At 31.7% G+C, this 26,918-nt stretch overlaps 1 protein-coding gene across 3 annotated transcripts; it reads right to left on the bottom strand.

The window, feature by feature from the left end:
* Nucleotides 1-7,531: 7,531 nt before the first annotated feature.
* On the bottom strand, nt 7,532-25,814 carry LOC139488703 (uncharacterized). Of its 3 annotated transcripts, XR_011656066.1 has the most exons (7): nt 25,640-25,814; nt 16,434-16,611; nt 14,886-14,980; nt 14,681-14,755; nt 10,391-10,405; nt 8,932-9,212; nt 7,532-7,742 (listed from the first exon to the last, which is right to left on the bottom strand). XR_011656066.1 is itself a non-coding variant. In XM_071274521.1 (6 exons), the coding sequence occupies exons 1-6, from the start codon at nt 25,692-25,694 to the stop codon at nt 7,597-7,599; spliced, it is 564 nt and encodes a 187-aa protein (XP_071130622.1). In that variant the 5' UTR covers nt 25,695-25,813; the 3' UTR covers nt 7,532-7,596. The 3 variants fall into 3 exon arrangements, 2 of the variants coding, with proteins under 2 accessions (XP_071130622.1, XP_071130623.1); XM_071274521.1 differs by lacking the exon at nt 8,932-9,212 and having other exon boundaries at nt 25,640-25,813; XM_071274522.1 differs by lacking the exons at nt 8,932-9,212; nt 10,391-10,405 and having other exon boundaries at nt 25,640-25,813.
* Between the last annotated feature and the right edge of the window lie 1,104 nt (nt 25,815-26,918).

Below are 26,918 nucleotides of genomic sequence, written 5' to 3'. Positions count from 1 at the left end.
TGTGTATGAGTATTTCAATTGCTCTGAAATTGTACCACAATGTTTAATACCATAAGTAGGAAGTTGGGATTTATTTTAAGGGTTATGTGGCAAACAGTCTAGGAAAAAAGAGCCAAAAACAAGCATTTATATACGACCACAAAAATTGTTGCTGTTGTTTATTGCATTGGTATCACGGCATCGTCGTCGTCAGCGTTGTCCGAAGACAGCGGGTTTCCGGATAATAACTTTAGTATAAGTGAATAGAAATAAATAAAATTTTAACACAATGTTTATAACCACAAACGGAAGGTTGGGATTGATTTTGGGAGTTATGGTCCCATCGGTTTAGGAATTAGGGGCTGAAAGGGGCACAAAACATATATTTATCTAATTTCAGAACAATAAGTTATGTATAAGTATTTCGATTACTCTGAAATTGTACCACAATGTTCATGCCATTAAGTAGAAGGTTGGGATTTATTTTAAGGTTTATGGGGCAAACAGTCTAGGAATTAAGGGCGAAAAACAAGCATTTTTGAAGTTTTGGGACAATAACTTATGTTTAACTGTATAGATCTCTATCACAGTGTATCACATGGTTCCATATAAATAAGAGAATGCTTGGTGTCAATTTGGGTTTAATATCCCTGAACATTAAGAAGTAAGGGGCCAAAAAGAAGCATTTTTCTAGTTTACAGACAATAACTAGTGTTTAAGTGTATGGATCGCTCTAAAATTATACTACAAGGTTTCTTACTACAAAGGAAAGGCTGGAATTGAGTTTTGGGGCTCTTGCTTCAAGGGGAGTTTGAATAAGTGAGGGGCCAAACTAAGCATATTTATAGTTTTCAGTCAATAACTTGTGTTTAAATGTATAAATCTGTATGATATTATACCATGCCACAAATTTCCACACTACAAAGGGATGGCTAAAGGGGGTAATGGATCAAATCATTAAGCAATTAGGGGCAAAAAAGGGGGCAAGGGTTTTTCTGGTTAAAGGACATTAAGACAATTTAAAAGCAGTGTAAGTGAGGTAATCCTATTCCAATTGAAATTTAAAGAATAATGTTATATATATATATATGTTTGATTACTTGATTACCTCCCTTACACTGCTTGAAAATTATGTTAAAGGAAGTGATAATTGTCTTGAGATATATAGCTGTAAATTTTATTTTTAGAAGTTACTGTTAACTAATATTAATTTTAACCATGACTAAGTTATTTTACATTTGAATACTTTATGATGTATTTAAATGAGTAGTTATTGTTGCCAACTTAATTAAAAATTTGAATTTAGATTATTTTTGGAATAAGTGATTGGGGGAGGTAAAAAAAATGGGGAGGGTGGGGGGTAAAAATTTTCAGATTTCAGAAATTAAAAAGAATTTTTCGTCAAATATTTTTTTTAGGGATTTATAATCAACAGCATAGTGTATTCCTCAAAAGCAAAAAACAAAAAAATTAAGATTATTAGACCACATTCATTCTGTGTCAGAAACCTTTGCTGTGTCAACTCTTTAATCAAAATCCAAATTCAGAGATGTATCAAGCTTGAATGTTGTGTTCATACTTGCCCCAACTGTTCAGGGTTCGACCTCTGCGGTCGTATAAAGCTGCGCCCTGCGGATCATCTGGTTCTAGTTTGAGGACAATTACTTGTGTGTAAGTGTATGGATCTCTCTGACATTGTACCACAAGGTTCCATATAAGAAAAGGGAAGACTGGGATGGAGTTTGGGGTTTATTTCCCCGAACATGTAGGAATAAGGGGCCAAAAAGAAGCATTTTTCTAGTTTACAGACAATAACTTGTGTTGAAGTGTACGGATCTCTCTGAAATTATTACTACGAAGGAAAGGCTGGAATTGAGTTTTGGGGTTCTTACTAATTGGGGGGCCAAAAAAGGGGCCCAAAATATAAGCATTTTTGTAGTTTTCAGTCAATGACTTGTGTTACAAATTCCCATACTACAAAGGGATGGTTAAGGGGGGGGGGGGGTATGGCTCAAATCATTTAGCAAATAGGGGCAAAAAGGGGGGCGGGAAACAAGGGTTTTCTGGTTAAAGGACAATTTAGACAATTTAAAAGCAGACTTAGCAGTGTACGGGAGGTAATCAAATTTCTATTTAAAGTATACTGTTATATATATATATATGTTTGATTATCTTACTTAAACTGCTTGAGAATTATGTACTATGAAGAAATGATGGTTGTCTTGAGATGATTAGCTGTAAAAAAAAAAATAGAAGTTACTATTTTTAACCATGAGGCATGACTGTATGACATTTTATATATTAATATTTTATGATGTATTTAAATAAATAGTTATTGTTGTTAACTCGGAGTCTCCATTTGAAATTTGAATTGAGATTATTTTTGGAATACGGGAAAGGAGGAGGTGAAAACAAATTGGGGGGGAGGGATAACAATTTGTGGGGAGAGGTACAATTTTTCTCATTTTACATTTCAGAAATTAAAAAGAAAATTTCTTCAAATATTTGTTTTTTTTGAGGGGATTACTATTCAACAGCACAGTGAATTGCAAAAAAAAAACATTTATAGTTCATTAGACCACATTCATTCTGTGTCAGAAACCTATGCTGTGTCAACTATTTAATCACTATCCAAATTCCGAGCTGCCCCAACTGTTCATGGTTCAACCACTGCCGTCGTATAAAGCTGTGCCCTGCAGAGCATCTGGTTCATGTATCAGAACACTAATTTGTGTATTATAGTATTGATTTCTGTTTGTTATTGCTCCATTTGATCAAATCATTAAGCAATTAGGGGCAAAAAAGGGGGGCAAGGGTTTTTCTGGTTACAGGACATTAAGACAATTTAAAAGCAGTGTAAGTGAGGTAATCCTATTCCAATTGAAATTTAAAGAATAATGTTATGTTTGATTACTTGATTACCTTCCTAAAAATATTTATAGTTCATTAGACCACATTCATTCTGTGTCAGAAACCTATGCTGTGTCAACTATTTAATCAATATCCAAATTCCGAGCTGCCCCAACTGTTCATGGTTCAACCACTGCCGTCGTATAAAGCTGTGCCCTGCAGAGCATCTGGTTCATGTATCAGAACACTAATTTGTGTATTATAGTATTGATTTCTGTTTGTTATTGGTCCATTTTAAGGTCCAAAAAGTGAAATTAAAATATTCTTTATAACATTTAAACTAGAGGCTCTAAAGAGCCTGTGTCGCTCACTTTGGTCTATGTGCATATTAAACAAAGGACACAGATGGATTCATGACAAAATTGTGTTTTTGTGTTAATGATGTGTTTGTAGATCTTACTTTATTGAACAATCTTGCTGCTTACAATTATCTCTATCTATAATAAAATTGGCCCAGAAGTGACAGTGGAAATATTTTGTAAAATTTATGAAATTTGTTAATAATTGACTATAAAGGACAATAACTCCATAAGGGGACAATTCACCACTTTGGTCAAGTTGACTTATTTGTAGCTCTTACTTTATTCACAGTAGATTTTCTCTAAATGCAACTCTGAAACAAGACATTCTCTGAAGGAATCTACAGGAAATTTTGCTATTTTGTATTTTAGCTTGAAAAAAACGTACGTTGACCCTTCCTTTTTCTTTTGATATTATCAAAGCATTCTCTATAAGCTATCTTCTCATATCTTATTTTACAATTCTATCATTTAGTTTAGCTTCTAAACACCTAATGATATTTTTCCTGTATAACCCAAACACAAGGTGTCATTTGGGATGACATTTAGCTTGAGAAAATGCAAGGTGACCTATCATTTTTATTTTTATTTTGAACATATCACAATATATACTACGTTTTGTTAAGGTATGATCAACTTCTATTACTTTTGTATAGTCCCATACCATGTTAAAAGATGTGATATATTATGTCACTTCTGAGCGGTAACGTCCCCTGTTCCTACGCATTTTAATTATTATACCACAAATTTCCATACTACAAAGGGATGGCTAAGGGGGGTAATGGATCAAATCATTAAGCAATTAGGGGCAAAAAAGGGGGGCAAGGGTTTTTCTGGTTAAAGGACATTAGGACAATTTAAAAGCAGTGTAAGTGAGGTAATCCTATTCCAATTGAAATTTATAATAGGTCACCTTGCATAAATAATATATGTACGTACCACCACCAATGACAAAATAAACCTAAAATAAAATGTCGACGTCATTACACATCGCCATGTTTGAGACAGGTTCGTAACTGCAACATCCACTGTTAACCGAGTTTTAAGATATGATAGCAGACAGATTGATCACACAAATGTGTTTAATATACTGAAATGCAAAAGATATTGAATATAATAAAATATCTTTAGACTGATATAATATTTTCCTTATCTGCATAGTATCGCCTATTCTAGACGATCCGGTACATAGTAAATTTGCTGGTTGGTCGTTTTTTTAGACTTTTATATATATATATATATATATATATATATGTTTGATTACTTGATTACCTCCCTTACACTGCTTGAAAATTATGTTAAAGGAAGTGATAATTGTCTTGAGATGTATAGCTGTAAATTTTATTTTTAGAAGTTACTGTTAACTAATATTAATTTTAACCATGACTAAGTTATTTTCAGATATTATCAAAGCATTTTCTATAAGCTATCTTCTCATATCTTATTTTACAATTCTATCATTTAGTTTAGCTTCTAAACACCTAATGATATTTTTCCTGTATAACCCAAACACAAGGTGTCATTTTGGATGACATTTAGCTTGAGAAAATGCAAGGTGACCTATCATTTTTAGTCTACGTTTTGTCAAGGTATGATCAACTTCTATTACTTTTGTATAGTCCCATACCATGTTAAAAGATGTGATATATTATGTCACTCGTAAGCGGTTACGTCCCCTGTTCCTACGCATTTTAATTATTACTGTTAATGGCGTCAATCGTTTTAAATCTTATATCACAAGAGTCGAAACCGATTTTTAGGAAAATCTTATTGTTTGATATACATGAAAGTCACAGTGAAAGTGACTTCATGATGTATTCATGAACATAATACAATCGATTACCATTTCATCTCCCCTAATATACTGACGAACTTAAAACCTGCATCATATATTTTGATGATTGATTTATACCACATCATGAGGAACCTTCATATAATTACTTTTCATGCTTTCCATACTTCTCACTGTACTGTTTAAAACATATAAAAATAAACCTGTTCCTTCCATACTGGGTCGCTGTCATCGCACAACATTTTAAAAGCAAAATGTGAAACCAATGCTTAAGGAGGTAGACCTAGGTAAAGGGAAATAACTCTTAAAATCATCAGTACGTTTGTGTCAACTATTTTCAAAAATATATTTTAAGCTTCTCTAGGTTACATAGATTATTTTCAATCTGTTTCAGGTGAATGCTTAAAATACATTGATGAACTTGACTTTTACAAACGCTTAACTGATTTAAAGAGTTATCTCCCTGAACCAAGGTCTACCACCTTAAGCTTGTCAGTTTTGTGTCTTCGTTATATCTATTTTTAAGTAGCAACATTCCAGCAGCACCTGCATACGGGGTATATATCTCCCAATTGATACGATATTCCCGTGCTTGCATTTCCTATCATGATTTTCTTGATAGAGGGTTGCTGCTCACAAGGTAGCTATTAAACCAAGAGTTCCAAATGGTGAAGTTGAAATCATCCCTTCGTAAATTTTACGGACGCCATCACGAGTTGGTTGACCGTTATGGAATAACCGTATCACAAATTATATCGGATATGTTCCTTACGTCGTAACTACATTCCCCTTCCCTTTCCTGAATGTGACCTACCGAATTAGACTATTTACCGGATTTGTTATCACATAAGCAACACGACGGGTGCCACATGTGGAGCAGGATCTGCTTACCCTTCCGGAGCACCTGAGATCACCCCTAGTTTTTTGGTGGGGTTCGTGTTGTTTATTCTTTAGTTTTCTATGTTGTGTCGTGTGTGCTGTTGTTTGTTTGTCTTTTTCATTTTTAGCCATGGCGTTGTCAGTTTGTTTTAGATTTATGAGTTTCACTGTCCCTTTGGTATCTTTCGTCCCTCTTCTATTAGTACAAACCAACACTTAAATCAGTCAAAATAAATTGTTTTTCTATATTGTCTGGACAAAGCAATGAGAATTTGAATCAAGTCATTCAAACGTTGCAGACAGGATACGTCAACATGCTGTTGCTTCACAGTTGCATGTTAGAATCTACTTCAACAACTATTTTAACAACTGCATACACTGATGATCACTGATTTGCTTTATGTACGTACCACCACCAATGACAAAATAAACCTAAAATAAAATGTCGACGTCATTACACATCGCCATGTTTGAGACAGGTTCGTAACTGCAACATCCACTGTTAACCGAGTTTTAAGATATGATAGCAGACAGATTGATCACACAAATGTGTTTAATATACTGAAATGCAAAAGATTTGACTGTAGAAAATCATTTAACGTCCTGCAGTCTAATTACCAAAACATACTGCAATTGGTAGGACAGAGGTCAAATCGGATAGAGCAAAACAGAAATCAAAGCATGGGCAAAGAAAGTGGTAGATTTTTCTGACATTTGTTTAGTTGTGGGTTTCAAGCAGTCTCTGCCTTCTATGGTCTAAAATCCTTTGTCAAAGAGAAAACCAGTCAAGAGTGATCAGTGAATACCACGCTTTTTAAACATAAAATGTAATGTAATCGTTTCAATTTTGGCACTGCAATCTTCATTAAGACAATGAAACACTGAATACAATTTATGTCTATATATTCATTTCATAGGCATTGCATTTTTGAAAATTTAAATCAAAAAGAATAATTTAGTGTTTAGTTTTTTTTTTAAGTCCGTCAAGGTATGTTTTTTTGTCTTTCATTTTGCTATTAAATGTGCTTATACATGCGTTATAGTCTATATGTCTTTTTGTGTTTCTTTTGGGTACATATGACGTGGCTCTGTACTTTTATATCCCGTCATTGTGTTATTGCAATTTTTTGTATTCTTGTCTTTCATTTCTAGCTAATGTGATTTGTCTATATGCCATTTTGTGTTTCTTTGTTACATATTTGTTTGTTTTTATAGGAATTACGATTACACAATGTTGACTGCTGTACCCATATATTTGACATTTTACCTGTTATGTCTGTTTGTTTTGTTCACACATTGTTATCAACATAATTGAATTGTATGCGACGGTCATACTAGAAAGAGGTGTGGCCAGCTATAAAACCATGTTTAATCTATCATTTTCTACGTAAGAAAATGCCTGTACCAAGTCAGGAATATGACAGTTGTTAGCCTTTCTTTCGAAGTGTTTGAGCTTTTGATTTTGCCATTTGATAAGGGACTTTCTGTTTTGAATTTTCCTTTGATATTGGTATTTTTATGATTTTACTTTTTAATTGCGGATGTATGTCTATTCAGTCTCTGTCGTAAATGGTTTAGAATATCATATATCGACGTAATTGAAATTTACATAAATCTATTTTGTTATTCAACAACTACTATACGATTGCTGGCTATAAATAATAACTAAGTATTATGAAATCTAATGTGCTTTTATTTTTTTAGATTGAAAGTCTTAATTATAGTCAAGATGGAGCTTTAGTCACTTTTGCCGCCGCTGTTATATCCTTTTTCATGGCAGCACAATCCATCATCCGAACTTTCTGAAGCCTCACATCCAGTACATTGAATTTGTCTGTTTGGATCTGTGACTGGGCATATTCTTGGAATATTGCATCCCAATTCTGGAAAAGAAAAAAGTAACAAATTAACAACAAACAAAATCAAATAATGATTTCAATTGAAAAAAAAAATGTGTGTCCAATGTCACCAACTGAACAACTAATTTGGAAGGGATCTATTCTTATAATAAATGACAAGTACTTTAAATAAATCTTACTGAAAGTAAAGAACTGTTATTCGAAAACTTTTTGTATGACCCTTAATTTAGCAAATCTAACTGAACTATTGTAATTCTTATTCCTATTCTCGTCATAGATGTAATTCAATTGCTTGATTATTATGGGTGTATGATTTCAGAGATCAAATTCGTTTATGAATTTAAATATATTATTATATAATAATTTTGTCATTTGTTACTTCAATGCAAAATGATATAAAACTACTCATTAAGCTAGGATGAAATTTGAAAAAAATAGGCAGGAAGGAGTTTTGAGTAAAAAAAAAGTCAGGATGAGACACTTGCAAAAAAAAAAGTCAGGACGACAATTTAGGTAAAAAAAAGTCAGGATAAACTATAAAAAAAAAAAAGGCAGGACCGAACAGAGTGAAAATAAAAAGGCAGGACAGAGATTACAACTAAAAAAAAAATGCAGGACAAAATTTTTCATCCTAGCCCCCCCCCCCCATAAAAATCAAATGGTAGCTCCCTAAATGCGTTAAACATCACACAGATTGAATCATGTTTCAAAACTGTTTGTGGAGCAGTATAAAAAATAATCTCGACGTTATTGTTTGTCATAAAGTAATTTTGATGAATTTTAAAGTAATTAACATTTATTTTAGCTTGTAATTTATATTTATTACACATACACCTCGAGCTCTTTGAATTAATGTAAATGTAACCCCTCACAAATAATGTAGTCATTACTTAAATTGTTTAATCAATTTTACTTACCAGTATGAATTACTACAAATAAAACTTATTTATAAGATTATAATAACAATGAAAACGTATAAAAGAAATCGTTAATATAGAACCATTTTGACCAATATCTATTTAAAGAATAACTAAGATCTAAGAAATGTGACTTGCATATATATTTAATATTTGCACTGGAAGCTGCTTAAGTAAGTAATTACTCATTTAAGGTAGATGGGGTGTCTTTCTGTCTTAGAAGGCGCGATAACTGAGATTTAAAGGGAGAAAACTCAGATAAAGTTACTATGTGATAGAATGTGTTGTGAAGTTACCTATTGTTTTGCGTGGCAAGACAACTTGTGCGGTGTCTATATTTCTTGTCTGGAAGCATATAATACGAGCTATCTTCTCATATTTTATCTTAAAATTTCATGTTTTAGTTTTATTTAAATCATCGAATTGGGTTATTCTAAATCCTCAATGCAATTGAAGAACTCATTACAAATGTGTATTTAAGTATAGATGATATTTTGTAAATTTATTTGAAATACTTTTTGGTAATAAGATAAACTGCAGTTTGTTATGTTTTTGTTTAACTTACCAATTTTGCATTCTGAAAAAAAACCAATAAAATTGATAAATTAGATATTCAAATTATATCTTAAAAAAGATTGCATTTTAAAAGCTTATAATCATGATAATCATTAAAGGCATTGTAATAGAAATAACTTATTATTTAGTAAAAACTTATACGGACAAAAACTTGATACCTTTTTTTCATCATCATGTTCATCTTACTAGATAGATAGTTTATTCTCATAAAACCATGCAAATACAATACTGTATATGAACAAACATTTTAAATTATCCGGTATACCCCGTCTCGATATGTATAACGGTATCATACGAAGTGAAATCGTGTATCTCCGGTAATTGTAAGTCGTTGATCCCAGTAATATATATTCAAATACTTGAGGAACGCTCACACAATTATTTGAAATTGTAAAGGAGTTAGAACAACCTAAACACGTATAAAGCCCATGATCAAACAATAGACTGTGTTGCTGATTTGTCTTTCATAATATTTATTCTCGGGCGCCATTTAAGGTAGATTCATGGTAAATAAATTATACTGGACTAAAAAGATTTTTTTTAATTTTTCTTGTAGCAAGAAAACAAGTTTGGTGACACCCTTTTTTCTTTTTATTTTCTTAAAACATATAATAAAACCTATTTTCTCACAATTTATTTCAAAATTCTGTCTCATAGAATTTTTCTATGCACACAAATGAGTTTTTTCATAAACAATCAATTTGGGCAATTTTAAACGACTCATAGCTTGAAATATAGCACGGTGACCCATACATTTTATTATATTTTTGAAAAAAGCATAGTAAAATCTTCATTCTGGCAAATTATAAGAAACTTCTGTCTCAAAAAGTCTATACTTATGATCTACCTTAAGGATTCACACTCGTGTCCTGCGTATCAAATCATATCCTGGTATCTTTATAACGATTTAACTGAGACAACTGCAAACTATGCCGTAATATAAAGTTAAAAAGAAACATCATTACTAGGCAACACAATATATGTTTTATATAGCATGTTGATTGAGTGGTACTTAGTAACTGACATATTTTTTACCATGTCAGGTTTCACAGACGTATGTATTCTAGCCCCCCAAAAAGGATGAAATTTTGCTGTTGTAAAATTGATGCCCTTAACTTGTTTCGAACCAAACACAGATATTTACATGTTTTTATTATATTGAAATGTAATCTAACTCACCAGCAGCATCATCCGCTAAAACACACAAAATGATATTTGTTAAAATAATTTTTCAATCATTGATTTCTATATCAGAAAAAAACAACAACAAAAAAACCACAAACAACACAAACAAATAAAAGTAACAATTAAAAGCCAATTGTTTAGAGAATAATTGAAGGTCTTTCCACCAAAAACCATGTATTTTGATATGGAAGTAGTAAAATTCGGTTTAAACTGTAATTTCTAGCGTCAAATGATAGCTTATTGAACGCTGATTCCAAAAATATAGGGTTTCTATGAAATATTTTTTAAATAAGGGAGATAATTTGTTACTTCTGGTTTGAAAAATGTTTCTTCTGGTATTATTTGAAAGTTTACTTGACACTGATTCCAAAAAAATCTCGTTTTATATACTTTTATATTAATAAAGTACAAAAAAGAGCTACTTCCGGTTTACACAAGGCCACCTCCGGTTGGCTTTTCCAAGGTTAAATGGCTTGAAACCTAATGCAAAAAGTCCCATGGATTTATCATGTATACATATAAAAAAGCAAAGGTCAAAATCTAGAACGTCAATTTAACCTATGACCTTGAGCTCAATTTCAAGGTCATCAACCAAGGACCTCAAATCAAAAGACCCTAGGTCTTATTTATTTTTGGTTCATGAGTTATATCACCATATGCATATTTTTAAATAAAAGAGGGGAGACAACTCTAATTAGAAGTAAGCGTACATTTTAAACCAATATGTATATGTTACGGCATGTCGCAACTAACAATTAAGTAAAAATATGTTGTCGATATCTTATATCGTGTTTGAAAAGAGGTGAAAATAAGCCAAAATCCAAATTTTGAATGACCTTGACCTTTAACCTTCACCCTATTTTCTTTTTTTTTTTAGACCAAGGACATCAAATCAAAAGAACCTAGGTCTCTATCACTTATGGTTTACCAATAACAATTACATTTTACTTATTTTAAATACAGAAGGGGAAATAACTCTCATATGGAGTTTCCGGACCGCTTCAGTCAAAATTATTTTTAAGATCCTGAGAATGTAAAGCTTTCACTGCAATTTAAGAATTGTCTGCTCTTCAGAGACTTGGTCAATTCATTTTGTCATCTTACCATGTAAATTAGTACATGTATAGTAAAACAATGCTTCGTTCATATCAATAAACATACTTACACCAGCAGCTACCTTCTTTACATTCTAAAGTCAAGGGCCTTTTGAAATCCCATTTTTACCATGATATTATAGTGAGTAGATTTACAAAACTACGTACGTAAATGAGCTACATCCAGTCAGCCAAAACATATCAATAGACTAATTACAGGATACTCAAGTTGTAAATATTTGCTAAATTGGATATTGTATAGAAAGGTATATACTATGAAAATAAGAGCTTGGGGCAAAGCCCCTCGCTCAAATTTTCATAGTATATACCTTTCTATACAATAACCGAGGTTTAGAAACTCTTTAGTTGTTAATTGTGAAATTGATGCCAAAGTATTTGATAAAACATGTCCAGCGGGGCTTTATTTGTAATTAGACGATGAACAAGAGCAACACAGATGTTTGGAAAAGTTCTCTAATATCCTACTATGGCTAATCGGGTATTTATTCCTGCAAATATATTTACTTATTAATATTGCATACAGGAGAGTTTAATGGTGCACGCACCAAATTTTTTGGCCGGAAATTATGGAGGTTTTTGGTGTGAAAAAAGTGCAAAATGTTATATAAACAATCGGTATATTGAATTGACTTTAATCCTCAAGAAAACTGATCCAATCCAATAAGTAATGATAATGCTATAAAATATAACTTAATTGTGCAGTTTATGGAATCGAATAGTTAATGAAATGGAATATCATCTAATTCATTTTCAAAACTTGATTTTGAAACTCGTGGCTATCAAATTAAGTTGCATCCACTAACAAAATGTTTGTATTGCTCATCTCAGATATGGACATAAACGCAGCCTTTCCCCTCATTTACACATCAATGAATTGCATGTAAAGATGACATATTTTTCCGGACCCTCGATTCTGACTATTACAGACGCATCTACTGACAAAATATTATTTCTCCACGAGTTGTATCTCAGATATGGACGCAAATTTCAATGAGTCACTCATATGTGAAATGTAGGTCAAGATAACTTTATTTTTATGAAGACTCAAAGGTTACTCAAGACACATCTATGAACAAAATCTCATGAACTATGAATGGAGAGCCGTGGTGTAGTGGTTCGTGCATTTGACTACTTACACACAGGTTCCTGGTTCGATTACCGTTTCGGGGAGAAGGTGACGATAAATGGCGGACCCGTGTTAAAAGAGAGCCATATGTCTTGCACGTAAAAGAAACCCTTGTTCGAAAAAAGAGAAGTATAATGCCGCTACAAGACAGCACTTGCACCCGCAAAGTGGAAAGTGATTTATATAAGTTACAATAACTTGTTTCCAAATCCACTATAAATAAATATGCTTAAACTAGATAGATGAGCTTTAACTTTGAGATGGACAGAAAAAACACTATATGTCTTCCCAAACATCGTTTGACATAAGATATAAAAACCTTAGAGCAAACACATTTCAAATAATTCATCTCAGTAAATGTTGAGAAATCCCAAACATAATGTTTTCATTTCTATTCGGTTTTAGTGTAATTAAAAAGTATCAACAAACAGTCATAAAAATAGGAATGTAGCTTTGTATGACATTTAACCATGAATTCTGCAGGAAAATTGCAAAGTATTAACAAAAAATAAGTGAATATTTGAGAGAGGTTTGAAAATCACTTTCAGTTACTGAAACATGATATGTTACCTATAAAAACTCCCAAGATCGTTTACGTTGAAATTAAAGATATCTTTATTATGATTTTTTTTTCTGAATGATGAAAACTGTATATATAATAATCAAAATTGAATAGAAAATGACTATTTTGAGAAAATAACGCTAACTATCAATAATTTCCATTGTTCCGACGGCGAGTTGTTGTAAGAACGTGGTACCTTCTTTACATTTCTAAAAATAACATGGTTTGGGATATCCCCAAATACGGGTCATGCATTCTGTGCAGAATAAAACAATGAACATTCATTGTTATAAATATTTGGTATCTAAATTTTAATGAAATTTGATTTAAAAAAAATGTGTTTATTTCAATTACTTAAAATCTTTAATTTTCATATATCGCAGAAAGTAATAATGTAGATCCGCAGAAACTCATGTAACAATCTCAAACCCATATCATATAATAGACTGGCTTAGTGCCGGCCCATAATAATGATCCGACCCTCAATCTTTATTAGTGAATTCTAACTAAGAACTCATCCTATCCTCATCTTTGCATTTAGCTGTCATGGGTTTGAATATCCTGTGCTTATTAATCATGTTAATATTTAAAACTTTGCAAATAACCTGTAGTTTGCACAATTGGAATTAAAATAAACCCGTTTATATTCTTTTAAAAAATGTTCCCTTTTCTTCAAAAGAATAAAATATCACACATTACTAAAAGAATGATTTTAAATTAATGCTTTTCAGCAGTTTCTGCAGTTGTAAATAATACAAACGTTCTAAGTTGTGACGCAAAGTTGAAATACTAAAACTTATTACCAATATTCATCTTGAGAATATGGTCTAAACGATTCAAATTACAATTTAATTTTATAATTCTTTGGACAAAAAAAAAGGCTTTACATAACGATATTGACTTATGGTTACTTTATTTATTTGAAAAAAATATTACATGTTTTGAAAAGAGATCAAGATTGAAGAAGACCAAATAAAACAAGTACAATCACAGGATAAGATGAGGTCAATTATTGTTATTTTAGTAAATACCTTCTTTAAAAAACTTATCTCATAATTGTGCTTATATTCAAAGGCTTTTTTGAACGGCATAATTTTTTTTTATCAAAAGTCTCCTTAATATATGTCATGCATGATTTTTTTAAAGACGCGACTAAGTCGTAATTAATTTACTAATAATTGTAAATTTCCTTTTTTTTCACTAGTAGTTGTAAATTTCATTTTTGTACAAAGTGGTCCTATCTATATTCTTCTTAATTCTTTATCTGCAACTTTGAAAAGGTGTCATTGCCATGTTCAAGAAAAAAATTCGTCGATTAAATACCAAGGATCTGGACTTATATTTGAAAGAAATAGAAATTAGATCGAACTGAGGCAATAAGAATTAACTGTCGTTTTGGAATCTAACTTACCGTCGTCAGATTGGATTCTTAGTACAACAATTATACAGTATTTATTATAAAGGTAATGCAATAGTCCTACCTTTAAAAACACGAACATCTCCAAATCCTGTACCATTACAAACATCGCATATTAAAGGAGGCAACTGGAAATGTTCTGAATAAAAAGAAAGACTCATTTCAGCTAAGGCTTATTCATATATAATGTATAATTACAGATAACTCATACATTTTCTACTTTTATAGATGCCTAATATATTTATTCACATGACAATAATTATACTCACTCCATTCAGTTTCATACCAAACAACGACGTCGTACGATGTTTCGAAGGCTGTATCTTTTAGACATCTGTATTCATGTCTGCCATCAACTAAACGACTGAAAAATTAATTTATTGGTTTAAGTCTGATTTTGATTTTGTGTTTGCTGAAATGTTTGATGATTGGATTCAATTCTCAGTATGATATAATATGATTAATTTGTACATACATATATTATATTCAGGATTTTGGATTAAAATCAATCGACCAAAACTTACCTGTATTATTACTGATCTATGTTTACACCTTATACATTATATATCATTATTGTTAAAACTTTTGTCATCGAAGAAGGCCATTTGTTGAGCAGAAATATTTGCAATTATTGTATAATTTATATCATCTGTTCAGTTTTTCCATCTTTGTGCAATGATATTCAACACTTTTTAGTGTTTTGTTTTCCATCTATTTATCGGTATTGTTACACAATCTTTCAGACTTATATAATTTTTCCTGTTTGTGTTAAGAACTTTTGCAGCTCAATGTACATGTACAATGTACATGTCGCACACGAATTTAGCTGTGTTGTAAATAATACACAGTTTGGATGAAGTTCAAGATTGTTTACAAAATGGTGGTTGAAGTTTGCAACGTCCATTGGCCAATATTACAGCATAAACAGGACGGTGCTGTGTATTTGGTTACTCTTATCGTTCCTGTATCTTTTCTCGTCTTTTTCGTTAAGACCATCAGGTTCTAAAGTGTGGAACTGGTCGATCCAAAAGTTTCTCGTCTCCTTCACGCCGTGGTGTACCACTCAGTGATTTCTGTTAATTGGAAAGTAATATTATCAAAAGGATGTTCCTATGAGCGAAGATGTCTCGTGAGAGGACAGTTTTTGTTGGTTTTGTACCATGAACGATGGTTATTGAGCTGAGTATCATATGACTATATATATAAGAAAATGGGGTATGATTAAACAACTCTCCACAAGAGACTGAAATACATAGAAATTAAGAACTATAGATTAATATTACTTGTGTCAGTTGTGTACCAATACAACAAAAGTAAAAACTATAAAAAATCAATTGAAACTCATCAGATCGATACCAAACAAAAATTCATCTGACAAAATCACAGACCGGAATTGGCAAAATACTTAAACATTCAACCCACATAAAAAAATAATTTACACTAGTACATACAGTTTTTAGTTTTCAGAATCGACGCATGATTAATTGTGCAAAACACTACATAATGCATATGCTACACATAAGAATTGATCATTTTTATGGAAACTTTGCAAACGTTTATCTTTTTATATTTGTAGATAGTGTGGTCTTTCTAGTAATAATAATTTACCTTATTTTGGTAATTGGGATGTTATATATACAAAGTATATAAGTAAAAGGTCTGTGCTTCCAAAAGTTAAAGTTGAATGATAAACCAGAATAATAAAAATGAAAAATGATACATTGCAAAATATGTATGTCATTACAAAGGAATACACACGCTTAAGGTATGAGAACGAATGGTATTTGCTGATAAACATGATCTATATTAAAATGTACCGTATTATGATAAATGGGCCGGAACGTTCATAGCATTCAAAGTAAAAGACGGTATTCTGCTTCCTTGATACAAAAACTGATGGATCTCCAGTGCTGAAATTTGAAGTCATTCCGTCGGTTAAGCTTGTGAATGTTCTGTTTTGTCTACTACATGGGTAAAAACATGGGTATGTATTCACTGAAATATAAAATATGTATTAACTTTTCCTTGTCGTTTATGTCTTTTATTTACCACTTTCGAGCTACGAATAAAATAAAAACAAGTGTGAGAAAATGTTTATAGGCAATTATGCTTTTCCTACTGGCTTCAGTAATGAACATATCCATATTTTATCAACATCATAAAAGTATTGTACAGTTTTCTATTTTATGAATAGTGACACACCTAAATTCTTACCAAAAACCTGTTCTTTTTAAAGTGACCTCCACCTCATTGCGGTACGTTATTTCTACTTCATATTTTTCTTGTAGATTTTGTCGGAATTTAAATTCTTTGGCACACTTTATTTAAAAATGAAAAGTTACTTAATAGACATTGCGTAAAGGCAACACAATTTTCTTTCGAGACTAACCTGTATTCGGAAGACATGATACAACAAAGATTAGCAAAACGACAACTGACATTTTCATCTTTTTGCTTTTAATTCAACATTCAATTAATTGTCTTGGGTCAACATACGATTGTATCACATCCATACACTAATACAGGTCAATTAATGATTTATACAGGTGTATTTTTGAATTCGGCCAATTCCTTGCGTATACCATATATTTCTTGAGCGATGGAATGTCCCACTTGCTTAATGTATACTGTTCTCGGTGTCGCTACTTCCTCCTCCCTCTTTGTCAATAACAGCTCCCAGATATGTGAACCTGTTTACATCTTCCTCTTTATCGTTGTACAATGTTATCAGCTCTTTGCTCTTTGTATGCCTGGATCTCAGAGTTTTACACTTTTTGGGGTTTAGTTTCATGCCAATCCTTTCAGCTTCTGTTGTTAATTTCTCGTAAATGGCGCTAGGTTTTTAGGGAAAGAAGTGCTATGTCTTTAGCAAAGTCGATGTCATTTAGAACAGTATGAAAGTTTATTCTTATCCCTCTGGCTTTGTCTGCAGTTGTTGTTTGCATGATTACGTCTATCTCTAGAAGGGAGAAAAAACACTGACATTACTCAACCCTGTTTCACTCCTGATTTTATCATAATCCATTCTGATATTTCTCCCTGATTGATGACGGTACACTTAAATCTGGTATATATTTCGTTTATGGTTCTTATGATCTTATTTCGTATTCCATAGCTCTTCATGATCTTTCATAGACTCTCTCTCTCTCTTATAAAAAGTATGAATACAGCTGACCTTTATTCATTGCTTGCTCGTGTATGTTTCGGGGGATAAAAATCTGTTGGGTTGTTCCCCTATTTGCTCTAAAACCTGCCTGCTAATTCTTTAACGATTTGTCTATTTCTTCTATTGTTTCTATCAGCATTCTGCATATTACTTTACAGAAAACAGGTAAAAAAGACACTCCCCTCTAATTATTATCATCTGTCATATCGCTCTTCTTAAAGATCTTTAAAATCATACGTTTTCTCCAATCTGATGGCCATTTTCTTTTTCCCATAGACTATTAAATATTTCTGCTATTTTCTCTGTTGTTAGGTTGATGTCTGCCTTTATAAGCCCTGTAATTACACTGTCTATTCCTGCTGACTTTCCATTTTGTGTCTTTTTCAATGCTCTTTTAACTTCAGCTGTCCATTCTCCTAATTCAATCTCGTCTATTATATTTTCAGGCAGATCTACATCTTCCTCTGAAATTGGATGAAGAGAGTCCAGTATAACGTTTATTTCACTTGTCAGTGTTCCTTCTTTACTTTTACTCCTGTGTATTGCCTTTTTCTTTCACCTGTTTAATTTTAATGATGTTATATAGCTCTTTGCTCCTGCCATTTTTAGCTGCTTTTTCTGTATCTTCAACCATCATATTGTACCACTTACTTTTATTAACACCTTTATATTTCTGTTTGTATTCACCATTTAATCTCGCTTTTAATCGTTCTTATTTTCACCTCCTAATTTATTTTTAATTTTCTTTCATCAACCATTTTTCATGTTTTGTTGGTTATCCAACTTTTCCTTGCAGTCATATTATTAGGATTTACTAGGACGTACTAAAGCAAAAACATGGATAAAGCTAAACACATTGAACATTTTGATTTCGGTTGAGTTTGAAATACCCCTCAGTAGATCTTATGCACATCCAAGACAATTTTACCTCTTTTGTGCCTTCCAAACAGTTGTTTTTATAATTTTGAAAAAAAACAGCAGACAATAAAATCTTCAAATCCAAGACTATCATCTAGATACTCTATCATTTTGACTCCTTTACTACACCAATATTAATTAGAGCGAGTTCCATTTTAATGAACAAAATACAATCTGATCTTTACCCATAAGGTAAAGCTGTAAAAGTGTGATATTTAACTTTATTGCCACTTTGCCATGGAAACCCAAGAAAATTTTGTGATTCAACATGCATAACAATATGATGGCACCCGTGTCTCAAAAAAAACAAAGGAGTACGTCCGGTAGGGCCCCGTTTTGACTCCAATTGTCAGGTTCATCAGATGAAAGATTATGGACACTTTTTAAACAGTAAAGTGTCCCCTTCAGTCGATGTAATTAGTTTATGTGAAAGATTTGAACTCCTCTAGTCATTTCAGACGATTAAATTCAAGCTTTATATGAAAAATCTATCAAATATGCCATAATATGTAACTTTTTAGATGGTTTTTGTCAAAAATGAAAATGGCCGCATCCGTGTTCACTCTCAACCTGTATATATGTTATGTATTATCATCAAATACAACTAATATTTAAATATTAAGAATTAAGACGAATGCGGCCACATTCATTTAAGACGAAAACCGTCTGAAATTTTACTCAAATGCTAGAATGTGAAGATTTCAGTAATTAAGCATGATTTAATGATGCTAGTACACGATATGTGTGCAGTGTATTGTCAAAACAGCCCGTATTTATGTAGCTGAAGTATTCTACTTTCCAATAAATAGCTAAAAATTTATATTTTAACAATTTTGTAAAACTGCTATATTTGGGGCCAAAATGGGGTCTTACTGCACCTACTCTTTTACATGTAATTTTTTCTTTGCTGCATACGTTTCGGTATCTTTTATACTCTGATATTTACATTTAGATAACACTTCGTACTCATTAGCATTTCTCAGGTAAAGACTCAGCCTTTCCTTGCCACACGAGATTACCGACATCAATAAACGATAAACAGCAACAGGAACCGTGCTAACTTTCTTAGCGACTTCCATGCATATCATATCTTCGATTGTACGTTTAACAAAATCTTTGTCTGCAAAAGCAGATATCTTTTTCTTCAAAAATATCGGTAAACATACATTACAGATTAAAGTATAGGTAAGACTTTTTTTTTTTTAACTTTCAGGTAAATCAAAGATTTTTTTTTCCAAAAGGTTAATTTTTTTCAACATGTTCAAGTGGATCTTTTTCATTTTAAACTTGTTCTGACTCGTTTTCATACTCGTTTGTGTCTAAAAATAAAAAAATAAAAACTGTCCACGAACATGACGAAAACAACAAAAATAATTGAATCCACAGTATAGTCAACTCACACTGCTTTGTATGGTTAACAAATTTGAATTGAAAGACAGGATTACTTGTGGGTTGGTTTAAGACTCGAAATAACGAGAAATCATCAGCTGTAGAGTTGTTTGTGGTACTATCAAATTCCCGCCTATAATGACTTCTTGCAGAAGCACTTTCCGGCGAACTTTGGATTTCCTTGCCAAACATTAAGAAAACATAAAATTCAAGCAGAATTTATCATTAATTGAATGTTATCAGTTTAGACCCGTTAAATGATTCTAATTCCAGCCTAAATGTACGAGTGAACTAAAATTTATCAAGTACTATAAGGGGTACCTGATATCACCTAGGTTTTTGGTGGGGTTCGTGTTACTCTGTTTTCTATGTTGTGTTTTGTATACTGTTGTTAGTCCTTTTGTCCTTTCTTTTTATACTCAGTTTGTCAAAAGTATTATGGTATACTGTTGTCCGTCTGCGTGTCTTCAGTACTTCGGACAATAACTTTAAAATAATTTCACCAAATTTCATGCAACTTTGTAAATTGCTTTTGACGTAAGCTCCTATTCAATTAAAAACAAAATCAGTTTCTACGTTTCCGACTTATGTCATTTTATTTACTGAAAAAGGGAGACTTTGTAGTTTTCTGACTAGAGCTCAAAAATGCCATGAGAAATTGTCATGAAAGTTTATTGAATTGTTTTTATGTACTAACATAAGTTCCCTTTCGACTTTATAAATTTGTTGACTTGTTTATACCTATTGAAATTTCGTTAATTTGATTTTATAAATTTATGATATGACATTACACATGTCACAGAGTTTTGGAAATGTATTTGTTGGAAACTGTTCGTTTTCACACTTTTGACGGTTCCTCATTGAAAAAAAGGCCACAACAACTAAACTTGAGGTAGGTTTAATATTGCCAAATTATCTATGAATTGTGTCAATTGGTACTACGGTGTGTGAAACATAATTACGGCAAACGGAGTATAATCTTTTATTTATTATTATCTATTTTATCTATGATTATGGTTGGTGAAGGGGGTCTTTTGGGATTATGCTCACAGTATTTTTAACTGATCGAATTCATTCGTGTAACGCATAGAGAAGATCTGAATGAGCAATCGGTGTATAATGTATTGTGTTCAACGACTGTTAATTTTCAACTTTGTAATACCTCAGTATAATAAAGAATCGAAAACAGTTATTTAAAGGGAAACTTCGCAAAAAAATCAAAAATTGATATTATGTTTATTCTGTATAAAAATGCTCAAATTCATAGATATTAAAGTTTTATTCCGCTAGATAAGCGATCACCATCGATTTTAAATTTAGAGTATCAATTCTCTGCGATCCGCCATTTTGTCTTCTTTCCCGATTAATAAAAACGATATGTCTATAAACCACAAAGAAACAAAACTACAGTAACCGATGTAGTCGTAATTGCGTGTCGATATCTTGTCAATCGTACGGTTGTTTTATCCGACTAACTAACTAAAAAAACGAAAAATATTCTTACTTTTTTTAAATTACCATGGTCTGTTGTTTTTAAACTGTTGATATTGGAATTAGGTGAAAAGTCAAAGTTGAAATCATAAATAAGTGTTCCGTGAAAATTGTTTTCGAAAATCTAATTTGTTCATAATTCTTTAAAGTAATAAACAAATATATTTTGATCTTCCCTCATCTGATCACCAGCATGGCTAAAGGTATTACTTCCAAAGGTATTGTGAGGGCTGTGAGGTGACACGTCCAGGTATTCAAGCGATTTCCTGTCGGGCTTGCAAGTTCATGCATCGTTTCACTTCTGCAGGTATTGATCAGTGTACAGGGCTGATAACTTATAACTTATAACTTTCTATTTTGAACTATCAGATGAATAATATACAACTCTGTCTTACTTGTCATTACTAAACTCATACGCTTGTTTATAAATAACATTTCTGGTGTAAAGAATATAATTCATAAACATATAAATAATACCCAAAAAATAAGATTTGATGAAATTAAAATCTATTTAAATATTTTTTCCAAGGGTGAATTTGGGAAAATGTAATATATAGTCATTGTCAATAGTGAAGGACAGATTGGAACAGACCAGAAATATTGATTTAAAAAAATGTACGCACTTGCCGACGATTCGTTTATACGACTGGATAGAAAGTTACGGAACTATAGCGCAATTTAAAATATATACATGTATACATTGAACATAAGAAAAAAACATATATTTTAAATAAATAGGGGTAAAAGTGTTGTAAATAGACTAGTCCACGTATGCCAACAGTATGTAATCATCGAATGTCGATAGACTATTGTATACCAGAAGAAGAAGAGAACCAATTTGATTTAAATACAGGTCGATGTATAACTTTTGCTTTGGTTCATTGAAGCTGTGGACCTAGTAAAATCACAGATTTATATTTCAATAAGATTGTTCTCGAACAAAGGAAGTAATTCGTCATCACAATTGTTATATATGCCACTGGACGAGCACTAATTATCCCCAGGGAATGTGAATATTTTGCTGGGAAACTTTTGAGTATCAAAGTTTCAAATTAATTTCGGGATTTATTTTCTTTCTTGGTATTCAATAACAGAAACAGAAACAGTTTCAAATATTAAGAACAAGCGGTCGATGTCGATAGTCTGTTTTCTAACTGTTCAGAGTTAGACATGTCACTTGTTCATTCTTGGAAGCCTTCATATTCCCCGTCTAACGATGGGAACTCTTTCTGATTGTGTTGACTATAAATGATTGTATGGTAATTCTGTCGTTTATCTGTACAAGCGGTTGCATTTCCTCTCCTTTCCCAACAAACAAACGAACGAAACGCCACTAGTCTGATTTCTCTGGAGCTCATCCTCAATGGCTCTTATACGTCAGGAAACTTACATGTATACTAATAATGATTGTTTCAAGAACAACGATGTATGGACGAACTATTATAAATTCGTCAATATCAGTTATGCATGACTAAAATATAACTTTTATTACAACTACTGTATTACTTATTTGGATTAATGACGGCTATCATGTTCAACATTGCACAAATATTATCATAGAATTTAAAAAAAAATCCTCAAAAATCCTCAAAAGAAATAATGCCTTAGCTTAGATAATTGATATTCTTTTCACAAAAAGTTCGTGTAAATGATTGTCAAATGAATTTAATGATGTAAGAATAAAATGTTAAAAAGAAACTAAAAAAAAATCATGCATGTTGTATGTTGTATTTTTTTGTCAATTAAAAACTTTAAAATTGCAATAGTTTTATTAGCATTTAAACACAGCCAGATTTGAATACAAGTTAAGAAATTCCGGTAAAGTCAATGATATCAAACAGATGTACAATGGTATATCAAATTTGGTAATATTGCATTTAGTTTTTATAAAAGATTAAAACTACTATTTTTTGCTTCATATTTGAATCTTTACGCCAATTGCCGCTAAGAAAGTAATCAAAAATTGTTTCCTTTTATTTTTATACACTTTCGGAATTACGAATCTGAATTTTATTTTCAATTAATTTACACAATTTAATTATTGTATCTTTATTCTCATCGTGTATTAAATCTTAGTGTATTAACATCGTGACAGCATACTCTTTCTAATCCTTTCTGTTTATCCTTTCCAAATAACAACATTTATACCTGTGTACGCTTGAACTCACACTGGCCTGCGGCTAAATAGCTACAAGGTAAACGAATTGACCTCAAGCCGAGAAATATACAGTGACCTTTACAAAATAATATACACACTCTGCTCACACATTAGTTGCATTGAAATGATTATCAAAACAATAACGGTAAATAGAACTGAAATATTTTCAGTTCAATATCAGTAAAAATGTTCAATAAATATTTTATGAAAAAAATCTCAACAATAATTAATTAAATTTATTCAAAAACATTTACTAGAGATAATTTTATAGGAGTTTAATTCAATCAATACAAAACGGTATATGCATATTCATTTTCGTTCATTCTTATATTGTGGTTCATAACTTCGACCATTTGTCAGCTGTGCGCTTTTAATTACGTATATTGTCGATAAGCTATAAGAGTTAAACAGATTTTATTTTTTCCCAGAATTCAATAAATCGGGCTAATACGTCACGACCCACTCCAGAATTCAACCAAAAAAGTTACAAATACTTGATTTTCTCCGTTATTAGAAGGAATATGAATTTAAAACTTTGCAAATGTGTTTTTATGTTAAGATGAACATAATTAGATGATAAGTAAAAAATCGCGGAATTTCCCTTTAATGTCGCCGTTGCAAATGGGTATATGATTTTCGAACCTGATAGGAAAACGGAATGGTACGCCTTCTCAACAACAAAATGTGTCCATGATCGTTAATCGAAAAAAAACTCTTTATATAGTTCGTGTGCCCGATGCGATTGTTTTAGATTGGCTTTGATCATAAATGCTGAAACGTAAACATTTGACAGCACGAGAAATAAACATATGCAGTGATGGAATTGGCGTTTTGACCAAACAAAATCTTAAAATAATAGCAAAATTCTTCTACGGTCATTTTTTGACAGTATGAATAAGAGAATCAGCTGACATAAACATAGACCTGTCAAGCATCTATAATAGAACTTAAATAGCCCACAACTTAACTTTAATAAATATTATTGAAGTTTTCATATAATGTATTAATGACATTATATTGTACCCTATGTGTATGCCTCAATAAGCACCCAATCCATAGCCCATGCCAATGAATAATATAAAAATCATTAGAATCTATGAAATCTGCAATTAAATGCTGACAATGTTTAAAAAAAAAAGTGCTCTGTGTTGTATCTGGAACTAATTACACGAAATCATTGACTTTCAAAAAAATAAATTTTAAACAAATGGCTTAGATATGTATTCGTACCATCTACTCATATGGATATGGTAGTAATGTGATAGGTCAAATGATTTTTGTATAATATCTATCGCCTTTATTTGTATACACTAACATGGATTATCAATAAGCTTTTGGCTGGATACCTGTCATATTCAGATTCAGTGACGGGTAACATTTCATTAGTTCATATGGTACATTTGAGATATACTAAAGATTTCATCACTGCATCGCGTGTGATATGATATGTATTCACTCAAAGACAGTTTAGAGAGGGGCGAAGACAGTTAAATGGTCATATTGAAGAAACGCGAGGCTTGCCAATGTATTAAAATATTGAAATGTCACTGTCGGGAGAGAAAAATTATCGTATTATACGAGATGCAGTGGTAGAATAAATATATATACTCAGTGGAATATGTTTCTCTGTTAATTTATTTACGATATGTAGACAAACTATATCTTTACCTTTCAACAAGTTCAATGAACTGCCAAAAACAAATAGTTAGAGATATGTGATGTCATCGGACATGGGAACAATAGCAAAATATTGGTAAATCAAAATAAATTGACATCATAATTGAATTTCGATCAACGAAGAACTGAGATCGAACAAATCACACATTGATTATTTGTATAGACATATATTTCACAAACAAATTGTTCTTTTGAAATTAAAAAAATTTAAACTAATGTCTTACCTGCAGAAATTTCAAACATGAAGAACATCAAATATACCAACATTTTTGAGTGCATATTGCTTGCTCCAAACTGTTCGCTTATACCAAATAAATTCAGTAGACAATGTTAACAAAAACTTTGTATACCTTAGTTGAGTTAAGGTTAGTGTCCTTTCCCAACATGTTGCACATTACAACTTCCTTGATTACATAATTTCATTTAAAAAATATATAAACAATTGTAAGTACATTTTTAGTTTTTGAATAACAAGTGTGGACACATAATTTTGTTGTCTCATTGATTTCTGTTTTGTCTTCTGATGAGCGAATTTCAGTAATTAAGCATGACTTAATGATGCTAGTACACGATATGTGTGCAGTGTATTGTCAAAACAGCCCATATTTATGTAGCTGAAGTATTCTACTTTCCAATAAATAGCTAAAAATTTAAAAATATAAATTTTGTACGTTTAACAAAATCTTTGTCTGCAAAAGCAGATATCTTTTTCTTCAAAAATATCGGTTAACATACATTACAGATTGAAGTATAGGTAAAACTTTTTTTAACTTTCAGGTAAATAAAAGATTATTTTTTGCCCAAAAGGTTAACTATTTACAACATGTTCAAGTGAACCTTTTTCATTTTAAACTTGTTCTGACTCGTTTTCATACTCGTTTGCGTCTAAAAAAAAAATAACTGTCCACGAACATGCAAGTTTTCCTACGTACACGAAAATTGGTACCAACAAAAATAATTGAATCCACAGTATAGTCAACTCACACTGCTTTGTACAATGTTGTATGGTTAACAAATTTGAATTGAAAGACAGGATTACTTGTGGGTTGGTTTAAGACTCGAAATTACGAGAAATCATCAGCTGTAGAGTTGTTTGTGGTACTATCAAATTCCCGCCTATAATGACTTCTTGCAGAAGCACTTTCCGGCGAACTTTGGATTTCCTTCCCAAACATTAAGAAAACATAAAATTCAAGCAGAATTTAGCATTAATTAAATGTTATCAGTTTAGACACGTTAAATGATTTTAATTCCCGCCTAAATGTACGAGTGAACTAGAATTTATCAAGTACTATGAGGGGTACCTGATATCACCTAGGTTTTTGGTGGGGTTCGTGTTACTCTGTTTTCTATGTTGTGTTTTGTATACTGTTGTTTGTCCTTTTGTCCTTTCTTTTTATACTCAGTTTGTCGAAAGTATTATGGTATACTGTTGTCCGTCTGCGTGTCTTCAGTACTTCGGACAAGAACTTAAAAATAATTTCACCAAATTTCATGCAACTT

Source organism: Mytilus edulis, chromosome 9 (genome assembly GCF_963676685.1).
Source record: "Mytilus edulis chromosome 9, xbMytEdul2.2, whole genome shotgun sequence".
NCBI classification, from domain to species: domain Eukaryota; kingdom Metazoa; phylum Mollusca; class Bivalvia; order Mytilida; family Mytilidae; genus Mytilus; species Mytilus edulis.
The sequence above is the reverse complement of the archived record's forward strand: the minus strand, read 5'-3'. Positions and strand labels throughout refer to the sequence as shown.

Bases quoted from the DNA above. Each gene is read 5' to 3' on its own strand.
- LOC139488703 (XM_071274521.1), bottom strand. From the start codon at position 25,694: ATGCACTCAAAAATGTTGGTATATTTGATGTTCTTCATGTTTGAAATT. The intron at 14,981-16,433 runs GTACATTTTAAT...TTAATTTTTCAG, and splicing joins GGCCCATTTATCATAATACG to TCGTTTAGTTGATGGCAGAC. The intron at 14,756-14,885 runs GTGAGTATAATT...CTTTTTATTCAG, and splicing joins TTGGTATGAAACTGAATGGA to AACATTTCCAGTTGCCTCCT.